The sequence below is a fragment of the Trachemys scripta genome, chromosome 2 (assembly GCF_013100865.1).
Source record: "Trachemys scripta elegans isolate TJP31775 chromosome 2, CAS_Tse_1.0, whole genome shotgun sequence".
In the NCBI taxonomy this organism is placed as follows: Eukaryota; Metazoa; Chordata; order Testudines; family Emydidae; genus Trachemys; species Trachemys scripta.
In genome coordinates, this window is record NC_048299.1 from 247,084,631 (window position 1) to 247,100,893 (window position 16,263).

General features: G+C 39.6%; 1 protein-coding gene across 9 annotated transcripts in view; it reads right to left on the reverse strand.

Annotated features, from left to right (window-relative positions):
* The window catches only part of UBR5 (ubiquitin protein ligase E3 component n-recognin 5), a 142,022-nt gene that overhangs the window by 112,400 nt on the left and 13,359 nt on the right, over positions 1–16,263 (reverse strand). For all 9 annotated transcript variants that reach the window (XM_034763408.1, XM_034763414.1, XM_034763411.1 and 6 more), the window contains exons 2-5: positions 5,246–5,290; positions 4,691–4,772; positions 4,455–4,531; positions 3,511–3,630 (exon numbers count right to left, since the gene is read on the reverse strand). In XM_034763408.1, the coding sequence (XP_034619299.1) occupies positions 3,511–3,630; positions 4,455–4,531; positions 4,691–4,772; positions 5,246–5,290 (324 nt within the window). The remainder of the gene's footprint in view (positions 1–3,510; positions 3,631–4,454; positions 4,532–4,690; positions 4,773–5,245; positions 5,291–16,263) is intronic.

Genomic DNA, 16,263 nt, shown 5'->3' on the forward strand with positions numbered 1-16,263 from the left:
AGTGACTTGTTCAATATGTTAGTGCCAAAAAAGGAACAAAAAAAACCAGATCTCCTCAATTCACTCTATCACAACTACCTTTTAATAGTTTAAAGCAGCCACAGAATTCCTTCAGAAGTATCTATGCTGGATTAAACCTAGATAACTCGCAGCATGCTGAGACTCAAAGTCTCTCTAGTTTATCATTAGATAAGACCAGGCTTTGGAGGATAAATCAGCCATCCATTCCTTCAAAAAGAGAGCTTTTCTGACCAATGTAGATGCTATCATATTGCACACTGAGGCTTAAGGATATCAGATATAGCATCACTGACAATTTAATCAACAGTATGAACAGAACTACTTAGAAGGGACCAGCCTCATCTTTAACATAGTTTCAAGAGAAAACACAGAAGACCAAACTTCTGATTGATAAAAAGAAATATATATGCTGTCTTAAGTAGCAACTGCTAGAACTGCTAGGAAAGCAGTTCAGACTGGACTGGACGTCTAAACTACAATTTTGTAGCACCATAGCACGAGCCCGAATCAGCTGACACAGTCAGCCGTGGGAGTTATATTGAGTGTAGACACATCTATATCTTGTTTTTCACCTTCATTTGTGCAGTCCTATACTCCAGGATACAAGGAATTACTCTGAATTATAATAGGCATATATTATCTACATGGTTCAAATAGTCAAGTAGTTTCTATCAATGCATTAAGACCAAAGTTCTCAAATTGTACACAGTGGACTGCTGATGTTCTAAAGCTGGTCTGTCACAATAAAGAAAAAGTACATAATTGAAACACACCATCCCAGAAAATAGGAAGCCTGTGAACAAGGCTCTGTTGGGTATTCCTTTGGCGTAAGCATCAACCATGAATTTCTTGATGGCAGCAAAATTGGAGAGACAAAACACAAGTGAACAGAAGCAACCATGCAATAACTTGGCCAAATAAGAACAGAGGCTTTGAAGCAGCAAGGAGAGATTTGATACTTATATGTATAATGTAGTACATTCCAGGAGATAAAAAATAGAGAGGTTGCAATATTTGGGAGGAAAGGAAACTGGACGTAAGTTAGTATTGAATTAGATGAAGTTTATCGTCACCTAATTTCTAGAGGTCCTGTCAATATTGCACTTTCCCCTAGCTAGGAAACCATTTTCTGCAAACACAATTATTCTGGCTAATGTGGGCTGGTTATAACTTTTTTAACTCCAGTTTAAGCAGATACGGGAGGTGGATCATGAGAGGATTTCTAGTTTAAGTATTCAATAATTTGAAAAAGTTGGAGAACCAATGTAGTATGGTAAATAATCTCTTTCACTACAGCAGTTAACATTTACTTTTGTTGTGCTGTTTTGGCATCCTTCAAATTATCCACTTTTGAATTGTTCCAGAGAAGGTCTGAAGCTCTTTAGGGTTGTTGTCCTGTTCATACAGCATCAAGCACACTGACTATGCTCAACTGAGAATATAATATAAAAATTCAATATAGTGTTCTCTAGATCCCAGCTAGAAGCTGCATGCCTTAAACTATGGAAGAACTGTTCCAACACCAAATTTCTACACATTTACAGACCCAGACATTTTTTAGCTTGCCTTAAAAATAAAATTGGGACAAAAGGCTCAGACTCTCTACCTGTGTTTCCTGTAAGCTGCGTGCTTGGGCAGCCACGCAGGAGATTTTCAAGTGCCACCCAGCTGATTAGCTGAGTGTGCACAGCCGGCAGCATGTGTTTGGGTGCTGTCCCCACCCCCACGTTGCTCCATCCTGCAGCTGCTACTGGGACCCTCCTGCTGGCTGCACAGAGTGGGGGTTGGGGGAGGGTGCTGATGTCAGGGTGTCCTCCTCCCCTCGCCCCTGTACCCCATCTCCACAGAGCAGGGCAGAGAGGACACAGCCTGGCTCAGGAGGACTAGGAGCTGCTGCTGCTGAGGTGAGTGGCTGAGTGCCTTTCTTAAAGAGACAGTGCACTGTTTCTGAGAATTTCGCACCAGCCAACTCACAATCGGGGTCTCTCTCTCTCTCTCACACACACTTCTCCTCCCCCTCCCCCATGTACCCCATCTCCACAAAGCAGAGGAGGGGAGACAACAGGGCTCAGGACAGAGCAGGAGAGCTTTCAGTGAGTTTCTTAAAGAGACAGTGCACAGCTTTCCCCAGCAGCCAGCACACACACAGTCTCTTTCACACTCACCTCCGAACACATATTTGTATTAATTGTTGTTACTTCTTGGTACTTCCTGCAATGCACATATATTCTCTGTAATTTTATTCTTTCAAAGTGTGTTATTTTAGTGTTTTGACTGGTCTGTGCATTTCATAATTTTCATTTCTCTTACACTTACATTTAATTCTTTGAGTAGTGAGTTCTAAAATGCCTAAGCTGTCCTGGCTGGAGTAATTATCCCTATGGTAACTTTTTAAAAATATCTATTATATCTAGGTGTTTTGTTTCTACTGGTGGCGCACATAGGCATACACCTTGGTGGACATATTTAATCCACACATAGATGGAAAAAATTAGAGGGAACACTGCTGTCTACATAAATTTTATAGGGTTGCATTTCTTTCATTTTAAATCATACAAAGCACTAGCTAAAGTTAGTTTATTCTTTGACATAAGTAAGGGACAAATTCCACTTTGGACAAAAACCATTGCCTCTCCTCTGTTTAACCATACTGCAAAATTTCCCACATATTCAGGGACTGTGATTACAGAATTTCATAATATCCACTGAAATATACACTAACAAAATGTGGCAGCGTTCAAAAGGTCTTTAAAAAGTCACAGAATGCAAAATCTATTATGAAATAATGAAGACTAATTTACATGGATATATACACATTTGACTTCAATGGAACACCATCAATTTGAAATAATTAAAATTTTATGTAGTATTCCTTCAAATTCCAGTCTCAATTTTTGTGGTTTTGCAATCAAACACTTTCCTTTTTATTAACTATTATTATTAAAGGAGTTTGTTTCCTCTTACTGCATGAAAGGCCTACACAAACATGGGAAACCAACTAAGGTACACAGAAGGGCAAATAATAAAACTGACTACAAACAGAATGTTGCCAAATGCACAAAATAAACCAGTTTTTCCCCTCTGTAATCCCTTTCATTTAACAAAATGAAGTATTACTTTAATACTAGTAGTCTAAAAGATTTTCAGCAGAAGTGTGGTGTTTAAATAGACAGTGTCCCACTAAAAATTAGTAATGACCCAAAATTTAAACACTAACACTTTTTAAAGGACAACACAACCAACAATATGAGTTTAGTTTTGGTTGTTTGTATTCTGAATTGGTTTCATCCTGAATACAGGATATCTTCAAATCTTAGGTTCTGAGTGATCAGTTGTGATTTAATAAATAGGGTTTTTTAGTTGTGCGCTAGCTAAACAATTGCTGCATTTAAACCTTTCATACAAATTGTATACAATTTATATATGTGTATATACACATACCCAAATATGGTACAAAAAGATTGCAGCCTCAATCCTATCAAAACTTACCCAAGGGTGTTGCCTGCCAGTCTGCCCAGAGTTTCAGAACCAGACAGAAACCATGGGGAGTCACTAGTCCTGCCTGGCCTGGATGTCCTTCCTGCCCCTGAGCCACTGCTCAACTTTGAGCTGAAAGTAAAAGATAGTAAATCAGTCACAAAACAATCCCAAATGGGTTAAGAACAAAACCTGGAAACCCAGGTCTAAAGTCTCAGGGACTTAGTCTGGTAACATACCAGCTTAAGCAACACCCTTGGGGAATACTCCAAACTAATCTAACTGCAAAATAGTAAGGTGTATACTGAGATATGGAAAGCATGCCTAATAGATATTCATGTCGGCAATCCATTGTTTTGTTCTTACAAAAAAAGTCTTTTCAATAGAATAACTGCAAACACATATAATTCTAATTACTTTGAAATGAGGTAGCCTCTGAACTTCATGTTTAATTTAATATGTATAGACTGCAATTGTCACTTATTTCTGTAAACCAGAGGCAACAACTTGCTATTTTAGAATTAAAAAGATGGTTTTAAGCCCAGATTTGAGTTATTTTGATAGTAGCCCTATCAAGATCACTTACCTGGGCTAAAGTTAATGAAAGTCCTTCCAGTCGGGACCATTATCAGAGTAGGTTCAATATGGGGTGTAAGTACTTAAGTCTGTTCCTTTCAGAAAGTTATCTTTTTTATTATGTTAAAGAGATTCTGTAGGAATTTTATCATCATTTTGGTACTAGGTATGGCATTTCTTTCAACACAAAAATATAACTATCAAGCTAGAACTGAGCTGTTCACATAATCACAACCATTGTAGCATATCTAAAGACTTCCTACATGGTACTAGCATTCATTTAAAATTTTGAGGATAGATTTCAAAGACAACTATATAAGAAAATTCAGATTTATCCATTTCAAATATCTGCTGAGTACAAAAAAAAAAATATTTCTTACCCATCATTGTTGTCAGGTTTACCCAATTCCAGTCTGTCTGGCTGAACTGAAAAGCCAATCCTGCAGACTCTACCGTCCTATTTTTAAAATAAGAAAAACAAGTGTCCAAAATTGAAATGCAAGGCAGAATCAGAGCAAAATCAGGTCTTCAGTTGCTGATTAATTTGATGTTAAAAAGGATTATGTTTAACCGTATGGCTTCAAATTTGTTATGAGAACAGATTTGAGCAATTTACCTCAAGAAGAAATGCAGCATGATTTGGTCCCACCACACATTGTTTAATAGTAGCCTGTTCCAATACATTCAAAGGGGGGTGGCTGAAATAAAAAGGGAGCATGTATAACATTTTTAAACTTTTGAACTCCAAACAAAAATTGTAAAAAGTGGTATATGGAAGAAGCAATGATGGTTACTGATATAAAACATTTAAAATGACTTAAAATGTACACTAGTTGAAGCAAATATGATGTATTTTCAATCATTAAGCATAGAAAAGGCAAAACAAAACCTTAAAAGGTGATAAAGCAATATTGTATATTTTATTTCAGTCAGCAATAAAAAGTGGCGCCTATATTCCAAATTAAATTAATTGTAGGAGATGGGTGCTTACTAATAGATAATAATCAACAGCTAGAACTTCCTACCCAGACATAAAAGTTACCTTTTTCAGAAATATATCAGAAAAGTAATGTTAGTAGTAGAAATGTATATCTACAATGTAAACTTTTGCTTGTCAGTCAGAAAAATTGTTTTGCTGAATGCTTTTACAGCAATGGCTAATATATCTTACCTATTTAAATTGTATTTATTCAGCTTCTCTGAAACTTCCCTTAACCTGCAACAACAACAAAAAAGCAGTATGAAAAATATCCTGTATTATATGCAAAGTTCACTTAAGCAGCATATTTTTTTTGTGACATGATTTATTCTGCTCAACCTCTTACCGTTGTGTGGCTTCTCCAACATACTACACAACTTGAAATCACCACAGCAGCATAACTACTTGAAGACACAGACTGCCACTTAATAATCAAATTACATTTCAGAACACAAGTCAGACAAATTGTGCAATTCAGTGTAGGCAACAAAGTTATATTATACCAACTACTCACTACTACGTAGTGATGAAACCCAGTACAAAAACTACAAGATGTCAGGACACTGCACTACAATTTTGTGGGGGCCAGCCTCAATTCAACAAACTACTTTAGGATTTTATGATGCCACCCATTACCATAAAATCCAAGTACAGTATCTTTTTGCTCACATTTCTCACTCATTTTTGGTTGTTGGAAAGAAAAGGGCATTCATTACTCCTGTCTTGTCACCATACCCTTCCTAGCCAATAGATATGAAGTAACGCAGGAAAACGATGATTAAGGCTGCGATTTAGTCACAGAATCAGTGATTTCCAAAGACTCTGACTTCAGCCAGCGCCGCCACCCACCACTCCCAGCTGCCGGGGGAGGGGGGCGCACCTCCCCGCCGCTTCTGGGCAGCAGGGGGCGGGGAATACCACCGCTCCCAGCTGCCAGTGGAGGGGGACAATGGAGCTCCCAGGCCCCACGGGTGGTGAGGATCGATCCCCTGGAGCCCGCACCCAGCTGCCCAGACTCCCCATTTTGTATGGATATTTTCAGTAAAAGTCAGGGACAGGTTGTGGGCTTCCCTGACTTACTAAAAATATCCATGACAAAATCTTAGCCTTAACAATGATCAAACATCAGGCGGAACAAGTAACTAAGATTAAACTGTTTCCAACCCCATTTAGCAAAAGGGAAAGATGCCATTTTCCAGGGCATTTAAGGGTGTGAGATCTTAGAAGATTTAAAACAAACACATGATTCTCAAAAGTGAGGGGATGGAAAAAAAGCTCAAATACAAAAAAAGTGTCAGAGATAAACTATAAATGCAACTTGATGTAGGGGAAAATAGGTAGACAATTCAGAGAAATCAGAAATATTTATTATTCAGTAGTGCCTAAGATATGGACCCAGCTCCAATCAGCTTAAAGTCTAACATTTACACAAATATCTCTGAGACTAGGTCTACACTATGGGGGGGTGGGGGGGGTCGACCTAAGATACGCAACTTCAGCTACGCGAATAGCTGTTCAAGTTGCAATCCATGAATGGGCTGAGGTATAAATCAGAACTCTATACTCCCACAGCGCTCACTGACATGCCCACTTCTATCAGAAGGATTAGCACAAAGATCAAGGGTACAATATGACCTTTATGTAATTAAACATGTAACTATTATAGGAGAGCTAGTATAGTTAAGTTTGCCTAAAATTTTCATTATAAAAGACCTTATTTTCATAGGGTCTTATAATGAGAGCTTATACAACTCTCCCAAACTTAAAATGTTCAAGTTGCAATTCTCCATGCCAGGTGTTTGTCTTTTAAAAAAAAGTTTCATTTGTATTTAATTTTTTAAAGTTTCAACTAGAACTGTTCAGATGTTTCCAAGCGTCAACAAGATTACGAAAAAATATTTTTAGCCCGTGTTACAATAATTCTTGCCACTTTTATTGAGAAGCTCTAGCACACGCATACTTTGGAGACAATGGGGAGGGGGGACAATGCCTCACACACTCTGGTGTGAGAGGCACCTTATATAAATCGATGGTGCGCCCTCATCTCAAATACTGCATACAGATGTGGTCTCCTCCTCTCAAAAAAAGATATACTGGTACTAGAAAAGGTTCAGAAAAGGGCAACTAAAATGATTAAGGGTTTGGAACGGGTCCCATATGAGGAGAGATTAAAGAGATTAGGACTCTTCAGCTTGGAAAAGAGGAGACTAGGGGGGGATATGACAGAGGTATATAAAATCATGAGTGATGTGGAGAAAGTGGATAAGGAAAAGTTATTTACTTATTCCCATAATACAAGAACTAGGAGTCATCAAATGAAATTAATAGGCAGCAGGTTTAAAACAAATAAAAGGAAGTTCTTCTTCACACAGAGCACAGTCAACTTGTGAAACTCCTTACTTGAGGAGGTTGTGAAGGCTAGGACGATAACAGAGTGTAAAAGAGAACTGGATAAATTCATGGTGGTTAAGTCCATTAAAGGCTATTAGCCAGGACGGGTAAGGAATGGTGTCCCTAGCCTCTGTCTGTCAGAGGGTGGAGATGGATGGCAGGAGAGAGTTCACTTGATCATTGCCTGTTAGGTTCACTCCCTCTGGGGCACCTGGCATTGGCCACTGTCGGTAGACAGGATACTGGGCTAGATGGACCTTTGGTCTGACCTGGTACTGCCTTTCTTATGTTCTTATGAGTAATGTGCCTTTTGCCACCCCTATGAAATTTCACTCAAATTTGGCCAAGTTATGAACCTTCAACAAATGACAATTCACACATCCTCAATAAAGACTTGTTAAAGTCTGACAGTGGTGTACAATCACCAACCCCCTGAGCAGGATGGCGATGGTAAGATTAGCGGGACTATAAAAATAGAAAACTCAGTAATAATTGGGGATTTCAACCATCCCCATAGTGACATATCACCTCAGGACAGGATGCAGAAATAAAATTTGACACCACAAATGACTGCTTCTTGGAGCAGCTTGTCCTGGAACCCACAAGAGGAGAGGCAATTCTTGATTTAGTCTTAAGTGGAGCACAGGATCTGGTACAAGAGGTGAATATAGCTTAACTGCTTGGTAAGAGCAACCATAATATAATTAAATTTAACATACTTGGGGGGGGGGGGTGAAGGATGACACCAAAGAAGCCCACCACAGTAGCATTTAACTTCAGAAAGGGAACTACATTAAAACGAGGAGGCCAGTTAAAACAGAAATTAAAACGGTACAATCACAAGAATGAAATTCCCGCAAGCTGCACAGAAACTTTTTAAATACGCCATAATAGAGGCTCAACTTAAATGTATTCCCCAAATTAAAAAACATACTAAGAACAAAAAAAGTGCCACCATGGCTAAACAAAGTAAAAAATGGTTAGAGGCAAAAAGGCATCCTTTAAAAATTGGAAGTTAAATCCTACTAAGGAAAACAGAAAGAAGCATAAACTCTGGGAAGTCAAGCGTAAAAGTATAATTAGGCAGGCCAAAAAGGAATTTGAAGAGCAACAAGCCAAAGACCCAAAATCTAACAGCAAAAAAAATGTTTAAATACATCAGAAACAGGAAGCCTGCCTAACAATCAGTGGGGCCCCTGGAAGATTGAGGTGCTTAAAAGAGCACTCAAAGGAAACATGGCCGTTGTGGAAAAGCTGAATGAATTTTCTGCATAGGTGTTCACTGAAAAGGATATGAGCCATTCGTTTTAGATGACAAATCTGAGGAACTGTCCCAGATAGAGGTGTCAGTAGAGGAGGTTTGGGGATTAAACAAACAGCAATAAGTCACCAGGACCAGATGGTATTCACTCAAAAGTTCTGAAGGAACTCAGCTATGAAATTGCAGAACTACTAACTGTGCTACGTAAGCTATCACTTAAATCATCTTCTGTACTAGATAACTGGAGGATAGCTAGTGAGAGTTTTCTTTTCTCCTTTTTTTAAAAAAAGGTTCCAGAGGCGATCCTTGCAATTGTAGGCCGGGAAGCCTAACTTCAGTACCAGGAAAATGGTTGAAAGTATAGTAAAGAACAGAATTATCAGACACACAGATGAACAAGATTTGTTGGGCAAGAGTCAACTTTGCCTTTGTAAAGGGAAATCATGCCTCACCAATCTATTAGAATTCTTTGAGGGAGTCAAACAAACATGTGGACACGGGTGATCCAGTGGACATAGTGTACTTGGATTTTCAGACAGCCTTACCAAAAGGTCTTAAGCAAACTAAGAAGTCATGGGATAAGAGGGAAGGCCCTCTCATGGATCAGTAACTGGTTAAAAAGACAGAAAACAAAGGGTAGGAATAAATGGTCAATTTTCAGAAAGGAGAGAGGTGGTGGTGGTGGTGTCCCCCAAGGATCTGCACTGGGACCAGTGCTGTTCAACATTCATAAATGATCTGGAAAAAGAGGTAAACAGGTGGCAAAATCTGCAGGTGATATAAAATTACTCAAGCTAGTTAAGTCCAAAGCAGACTGTGAAGAGTCACAAAGGGATCTCATAAAACTAGGTGACCGGGCAACAAAACAATAGGTGAAATTCAACGTTGGTAAATCAAAGTACTGCACATTGGAAATCATAATCCCAACTATACATACAAAATGATGGGGTCTAATTCAGCTGTTACCACTCAAGAAAGATCTTGGAGTCATTATGGATAGTTCTCTGAAAACACTGCCTCAATGTGCAGCAGAAGTCAAATAAGCTAACAGAAAGTTAGGATACATTAAAGGATAAATTTTTTTTCCCTTTAAAAAAAATCATTATGCCACTATGTAAATCCATGGGACGCCCACACTACTATACTACATGCAATTCTGGTCACCCCACCACAAAAATAACATACTAGAATTAGAAAAGGTACAGAGAAGAGCAACAAAAATGATCAAAGATATGGAACAGTTTCTATATGAGGAGAGAAAAAAAAATAGACTGTTCAGCTGGGAATAGAGATGACAAAGAGAGAATATGATAGAGGTCTATGAAACTGTGACTGGTGTGGAGAAAAAGTGTTACTTACTCCTTCACATAAAACAAGAATTAAAAGAGAACTAGATAAATTCATGGAGGTTAAGTCCATTAATGGCTATTAGCCAGGACGGGTAAGGAATGGTGTCCCTAGCCTCTGTCTGTCAGAGGGTGGAGATGGATGGCAGGAGAGAGATCACTTGATCATTACCTGTTAGGTTCACTCCCTCTGGGGCACCTGGCATTGGCCACTGTCAGTAGACAGGATACTGGGCTGGATGGACCTTTAGCCTGACCCAGTATGGCCAGTCTTATGTTCTTAAGAACCAAGAATCGCCCAATGAAATTAATAGGCAGCAGGTTTAAAACAAACAAAAGGAAGAACTTCTTCCTACAACACATAGTCAACCTGTAAAACTCATTGCCAGGGGATGTTGTGAAGACCAAAAGTATAAGTGGGTTCAAAAAAGAATGAGGTGAGTTCTAGAAGTTAGGTCCATCAATGGCTATTAGCTAAGATGGTCAGGGATGCAACCCTATGCCCTGGGTGTCCCAAGCCTCTGATTGCCAAAAGCTAAGTGTGGATGGCAAGGGATGGATCAGTCTATGATTGCCCACTCTGTTCAATCCCTCTGAAGCAACTGGCATTGACCACTGTTTAAAGACAGGATACTGGGCTAGATGAATCATGGCCATGCTTATGTTCTTATGTAAATTCTGAGAAGTCCATCTGCACTGAGCGTGCTCCAATCCAGCAGAGGCTGCAGGGGCAAAATAGGACATTCCCTACAATTGCTGTTCCAGGCTGCTGTGGTTTCAGAAAATGGAACTGAGAGCAGGATGACTGTTTCTCTTGTGTTCCCATTTCTAGCATCCAAGCAGAGTGGAAGAAAAGGAGGAACAGTCTGCCTGGAATGCAGATAGGTGAGGAATTTGGAGGGTGGTGGAAGGAGAGTGTATAGAATCTATTGGGTGGAGAAGAGCAGAGGAGGAAAGGGAGCGGGTAAAGAGGTCGTACAGATGTGAAGGGGAGGAGATCGGGACACAAAAAAGGGTGCAAAAAGGAACAGGAGATACGAGCAAAAGACAGGATGGATTGGTTGGCTAGAAGCTGGGAAGACACATAGGCAAGAGATAGACAGGTTGTATAGAAGAGGCAGACAGGTTGGGGGCACATGGGTTCTATAAATGCTACAGACCGTTCACCCCTAGAACCTGGAATTGAATCAATTTTTACCAAGTCTCAATATTCCTCCAAGGTCAGCAAATAGATACCCACCAGCAAAGTATGTGCCTCCATCCCCCTCTAGTAGCAAGTCCACATGGCCTCTATCACTACCACTTACACCATATGATCAAGAAGAGACAGAGGACTGTACTGGGGATCTTTAGATCCCAAACCTGCTGATGACCTAGGATCACTATTGTTCCATATGATGGTGGGTTGTTGTTTTTGAAATGTTTAGATATAAAAAAGCTAGAAAGTTATATTAAAAAACCTAACATTAAAAGAATGTTAAGATTGCTAAGTCAATTGTTTGAAAGTTAGGAAACCCCAAAATTAAGATTGCCTGTGTAATCTTAATTCAACCTCCTTGTGCATAGGCATTATGATGTATAGTCTTTAAGCATATGATCACATACTAATTCTCCCCAAGTCCCCTGCCTCGTTCAGTGCACAGTATGGACAACACTTTGGGAATTAATCAGAGTTGTGTAGTGAATGACACTATTTCTGTAGGACCTCTGCCTTACTTGTTGCAGAAGTTTAAAGGTGGGTAGTGAATGAGGCAAGAAACTGCAGGAGGAAATAGGACTGCCTCACTGTTAAGGAATTTGAACAGCACACTGGAGAACTGGATTCTAACCCTGCCCCTGCTACAGAGTTCCTATGTGACTCTCGCCAAGTCACTCACACTTAAACCAAACTTTTCATGGGAGATCACTAATTGTGTGCGCCTCATTTTCTGGGAACCCAACATGAGACACCTGGGGGCCGATTTGCAGAAGTACTGAGCACTCACAGTTGCAACTTAAGTCAATGGGAGCTGTGCTTTGAACATATAAAATACTAAGTACTCTGAAAAAAATCAGGCCCTAGGCTTCTCAAATTGGGAACCCAGAATTAATGGGTACTTCACTCAATCTTTTCTCTCTCTCTGCCTCAGTTCCTCAGCTGTAAAGTGATAATACCACCTAATCTCAGAGGGGAGATATGAAGATAAATTCATTAAATGTTTGTGAAGCACTCATATACTATGAGAACACCACAGAAATAGTTTTGTATTCAGTGGATGGTGTGTGTTAAGTAAGGTCTGGGGCCACACAATGAATGATGAAAATAAAAAGCAATATTGAATACCTATGCATTTGTAAAATAAGAAGGGGATACTATGGAAAAAATAATGTGATTGTGTAATTTAAGACTAACAATGAGTATGCACAGGCAACCTTAATTCTATCATTCCAATCTTCTGAGTGTTTGACTTGGCAACCTTACTTTTAAGTTTCAGAGTAACAGCCGTGTTAGTCTGTATCCGCAAAAAGAAGAACAGGAGTACTTGTGGCACCTTAGAGACTAACAAATTTATTAGAGCATAAGCTTTCGTGGACTACAGCCCACTTCTTCGGATGCATAAGCTTATGCTCTAATAAATTTGTTAGTCTCTAAGGTGCCACAAGTACTCCTGTTCTTCTTTTTACTTTTAAGTATAGTTTTTTATTTAAATTTCTTTAGCGTCTATTCACATACATTACTTATTGTAAAACATTATTCCCTTTAGGACCACCACTATCTCTATGCTTTGTTTCTCTTCTTTCTCTGCCTGTTTCACTCCCACTTCCGCATATTTACTAGTCTTCTGTAATTTTCTCAGCATTTCCATCCCTCAAGAAATTCCCTATTTTCAGCCAAGTGTGCTCCTCCATTTCACTTCACTACTGCCCACTTCATTCCATCCACCAAAATGATCATTGATTAGATGGCTAATGTTGAAACTGAAGGGTCATTACTGGGCTTTAATCTGAATGAATATCAACTTGGGGAATGGGGGAAGTAGCTCACACCCTTAAGTCATGGTTTCAAGCTATCTGCAGAATTAGGCCAACATCAAAGCATCAGTTACACTTAGTTCACATTTGGAAGGTTCTCTCTGTAAATAGTAGGGCTAGAGACTTGGGGTTTTTTAAATGAAAGCTTAGATGATAGAGAATCTGAATGTCATGTAGGCCAATAAATACATTATGTGGGTTGTATGTTTGATACCCCTGCTCCAAGAGAACACTCCAGGAAGAGGGCTTATGAAAATGACAACGCCTTGAACTAAATTCATCCTTGGTTCAACCTCCACTGAAGTCAAAAACACCAGGCATAAAGTTGGTCCCTGAACTACTAACATAATGGAGCCATTTAGAACTGCACAAGTACTTATGTGGTATACTTGACAGACTATTTAAACTTTCTGACTCCAACTTTTCTTTAGCACATAGCACAGAAATTATTTCCCAAAAGGGAAAAAAGATAAGATCATCACTTAGATTAATATCCGTATACACTACACTAAATAAAACATTCTTTATAGATCTATAGACAATATAAAATCTTATTCTATCAGATGGCATCCTTTTCTTCACAGTAGTCAATGAACCTTTGTAGTAGTAGACTGCCGTTAGTAACAAGAACACAGTGGCAACTGATTTAGGGAGAAGCAGGCTTTTCAAGATCTCCTCCAATAGTGTACATGTGCAGTTTTCAACTATGAGTGTGCTACAGTGCCACAGGGAAACAAGATACTAGTTCAGGGAAGGACCAGATTTTCAAGTCTCCCCCCACTTAATGGAAGTAACATGGGTGCAAAAAATTGAATAAGTTACTGAGGACTACAACTACACCCAGCAATCTGAATGTCAAGTGGTGTATTTGTGACATATGGAGTCTGGTGGCCTGGGGCTAAATGTGTGTGAGGAACCTCAAAAGCCAGGATCCACCCTCAGATATACTTTGAAGATCCAGTAGTAAGGAATTATGTATCATATCCAATTTTTTCACATCCACACCCAAGTCTTTGGTAGGAGAGGACATGTTTATGGATTATTTTAAAATCATTCCAAAATGTATTAAGACCCATACCCCGTGAAACTTACGAACTACTTTAGGACATGATGCAATAAGGTAACAAAAGGTATGAGGAAGAACAGACAAAGGTAACAACAGTAAGGCAATGTGGATACTCAAAGCTTAGTGCATAGCATTTGGTATATACAAATGGGGAGATTTCTTTTCTTCTCCCCCCACTTAAAAAGATAAATTAGCAAATGATTTATTCAGCTACTTTCCTCTAGCCACCAGAGAGAGCATAAGTGTGTATCCAGTAGGTTTTTAAACAGCAAGAGGGCAGTGGATTTGCAGACCACATTCTGCAAGCTAGAAGATGATCTTGAGTGTACTGGCCCTGCAAGTGTGGTGGTTTTGACACATTTGGTTGGCTTTTCATAGGCACTCTATAATGGGGTAGTCTTCCCCTTTAGGGGCTGGGGAGCCTGAGGCAAGCCTGTACAGTTCTGAGGCACAGTTCTTTTAGAATAGGTGATTGGGCCTGGCAGAGCGGGATCATCAGACCAAGTTAGGAATGGGTCAGGTGACTGCCTGATGAGCATCTGATTCCTATAAAGGCCGAAAGAGCTCACTCTCAGGGCTTGTCTCTACTACCCACCGGATCAGAGGGCAGCGATTGATCCAGTAGGAGTCGATATAGCGTGTCTAGTATAGATGTGATAATCGACCGCTGAGCGCTCTCCAGTCAACTCTGGTACTCCACCAGAACGAGTAGCACAAGCGGAGTCAACGGGAGAGCGCCAGCTGTCGACTTACAGCAGTGAAGACACCGCATAAGTAGATCTAAGTATGTTGACTTCAGCTATGCTATTCACATAGCTGAAGCTGCGCATCTTAGATCATCTCTGCACAGTAGCGTAGACAAGCCCTGAGATGGGGGACCCATAGAAAGCAGGCTAGCTCCAGAGGCAGGCCCTGGAGAAGGTGGATTGCCTTGCAGATGCTCTATTGGTGGTCTTGGGAAGTGCTACCAAGAGTAGGGAAGCTCTGGAAAGAAAGCCCCTGGGTCAGGGGCAAGGCAGCTGTTGGATTTATGCTGAACTATTTTACTTTTGATGTTTGCTAAAGATTGTCAGTGCAATCAATAAATGGTGCCTAAAGAAAGGGACTGAACAGACCCTGGGCCTGGCATTTAATCATTCCAGGGCTAGGGAGACAGAACAGCAGCCGACACACAATCATTAAATGGGAGACATCACGTCCTCTTCTGGATCAGATATACAGGTCAATACACAACCATAATCCAGTCCAACAATATTATCTTAAAAGGTACATTCTGAAATCATATAGGATGAAAAGTCAGTTCTACTTTTCAGATGAGCAAAATCCTCCAAATCCAAAATTAAACACCTCAACTCCATCAAAAGCAGGTGCAAAAGCCTCTAGTCTTCCCAACTTACAAATACAATAATGCAATTGTCAATACAAAATACAGCAGCACATAGGTGATAAATGTAAGAACATTCCAAAGTTAAATTTAATCAAATTAAACCTATGGAACATTATTCTAACTGCAATACTGAATTTATCTTCAAATGTAACGAGTCTCACATTTTTAATTTGCTTTAAAATGCAGCCAAAATACAACAGCCAGTATTGTTATGCTGCAGAAATTAGGGAGACTTGTTGCATAATGTTCATTCGGGAAGCTACAGACTACATAGTGCCTTGCTTGTATAATTAAAATCTCCTTCGATTGCTAACGGGAAAACTTCATCTAAATATAGAATTTTTAAAGAACAAAGAAATCATTTTCAGTTTTTTTCTATCATCAGATATTGCAACCTTGTTTTAGAAGGGAAACAGAGGGAAAAATTGTTTAGGAGACAGTGCTGGGCCAGAAAAACAAGCAGCCATACTTTTATGAGAAGTGGGATTTCAGGCTGAATAACTCAAAACTGAAAAACCAGTCAGCCTGTGGGGTGGATAGGTCACCATACCACTTTGCCTGCATTTCCCAAAAACTGATTATTTCCCCGCTCCATCTACCAGTACAGCAGCCACAAAATTTCCAGGTACTTCCCCCACAGTCTATCCAGCCTTTTGGTTTTATGCCAAGAAACTCATTAAGCATCACACTATATAGCTCTTGCTTCATATTGTGCCTGAAGCCATACTATTTAGGGTAGCAATCTTG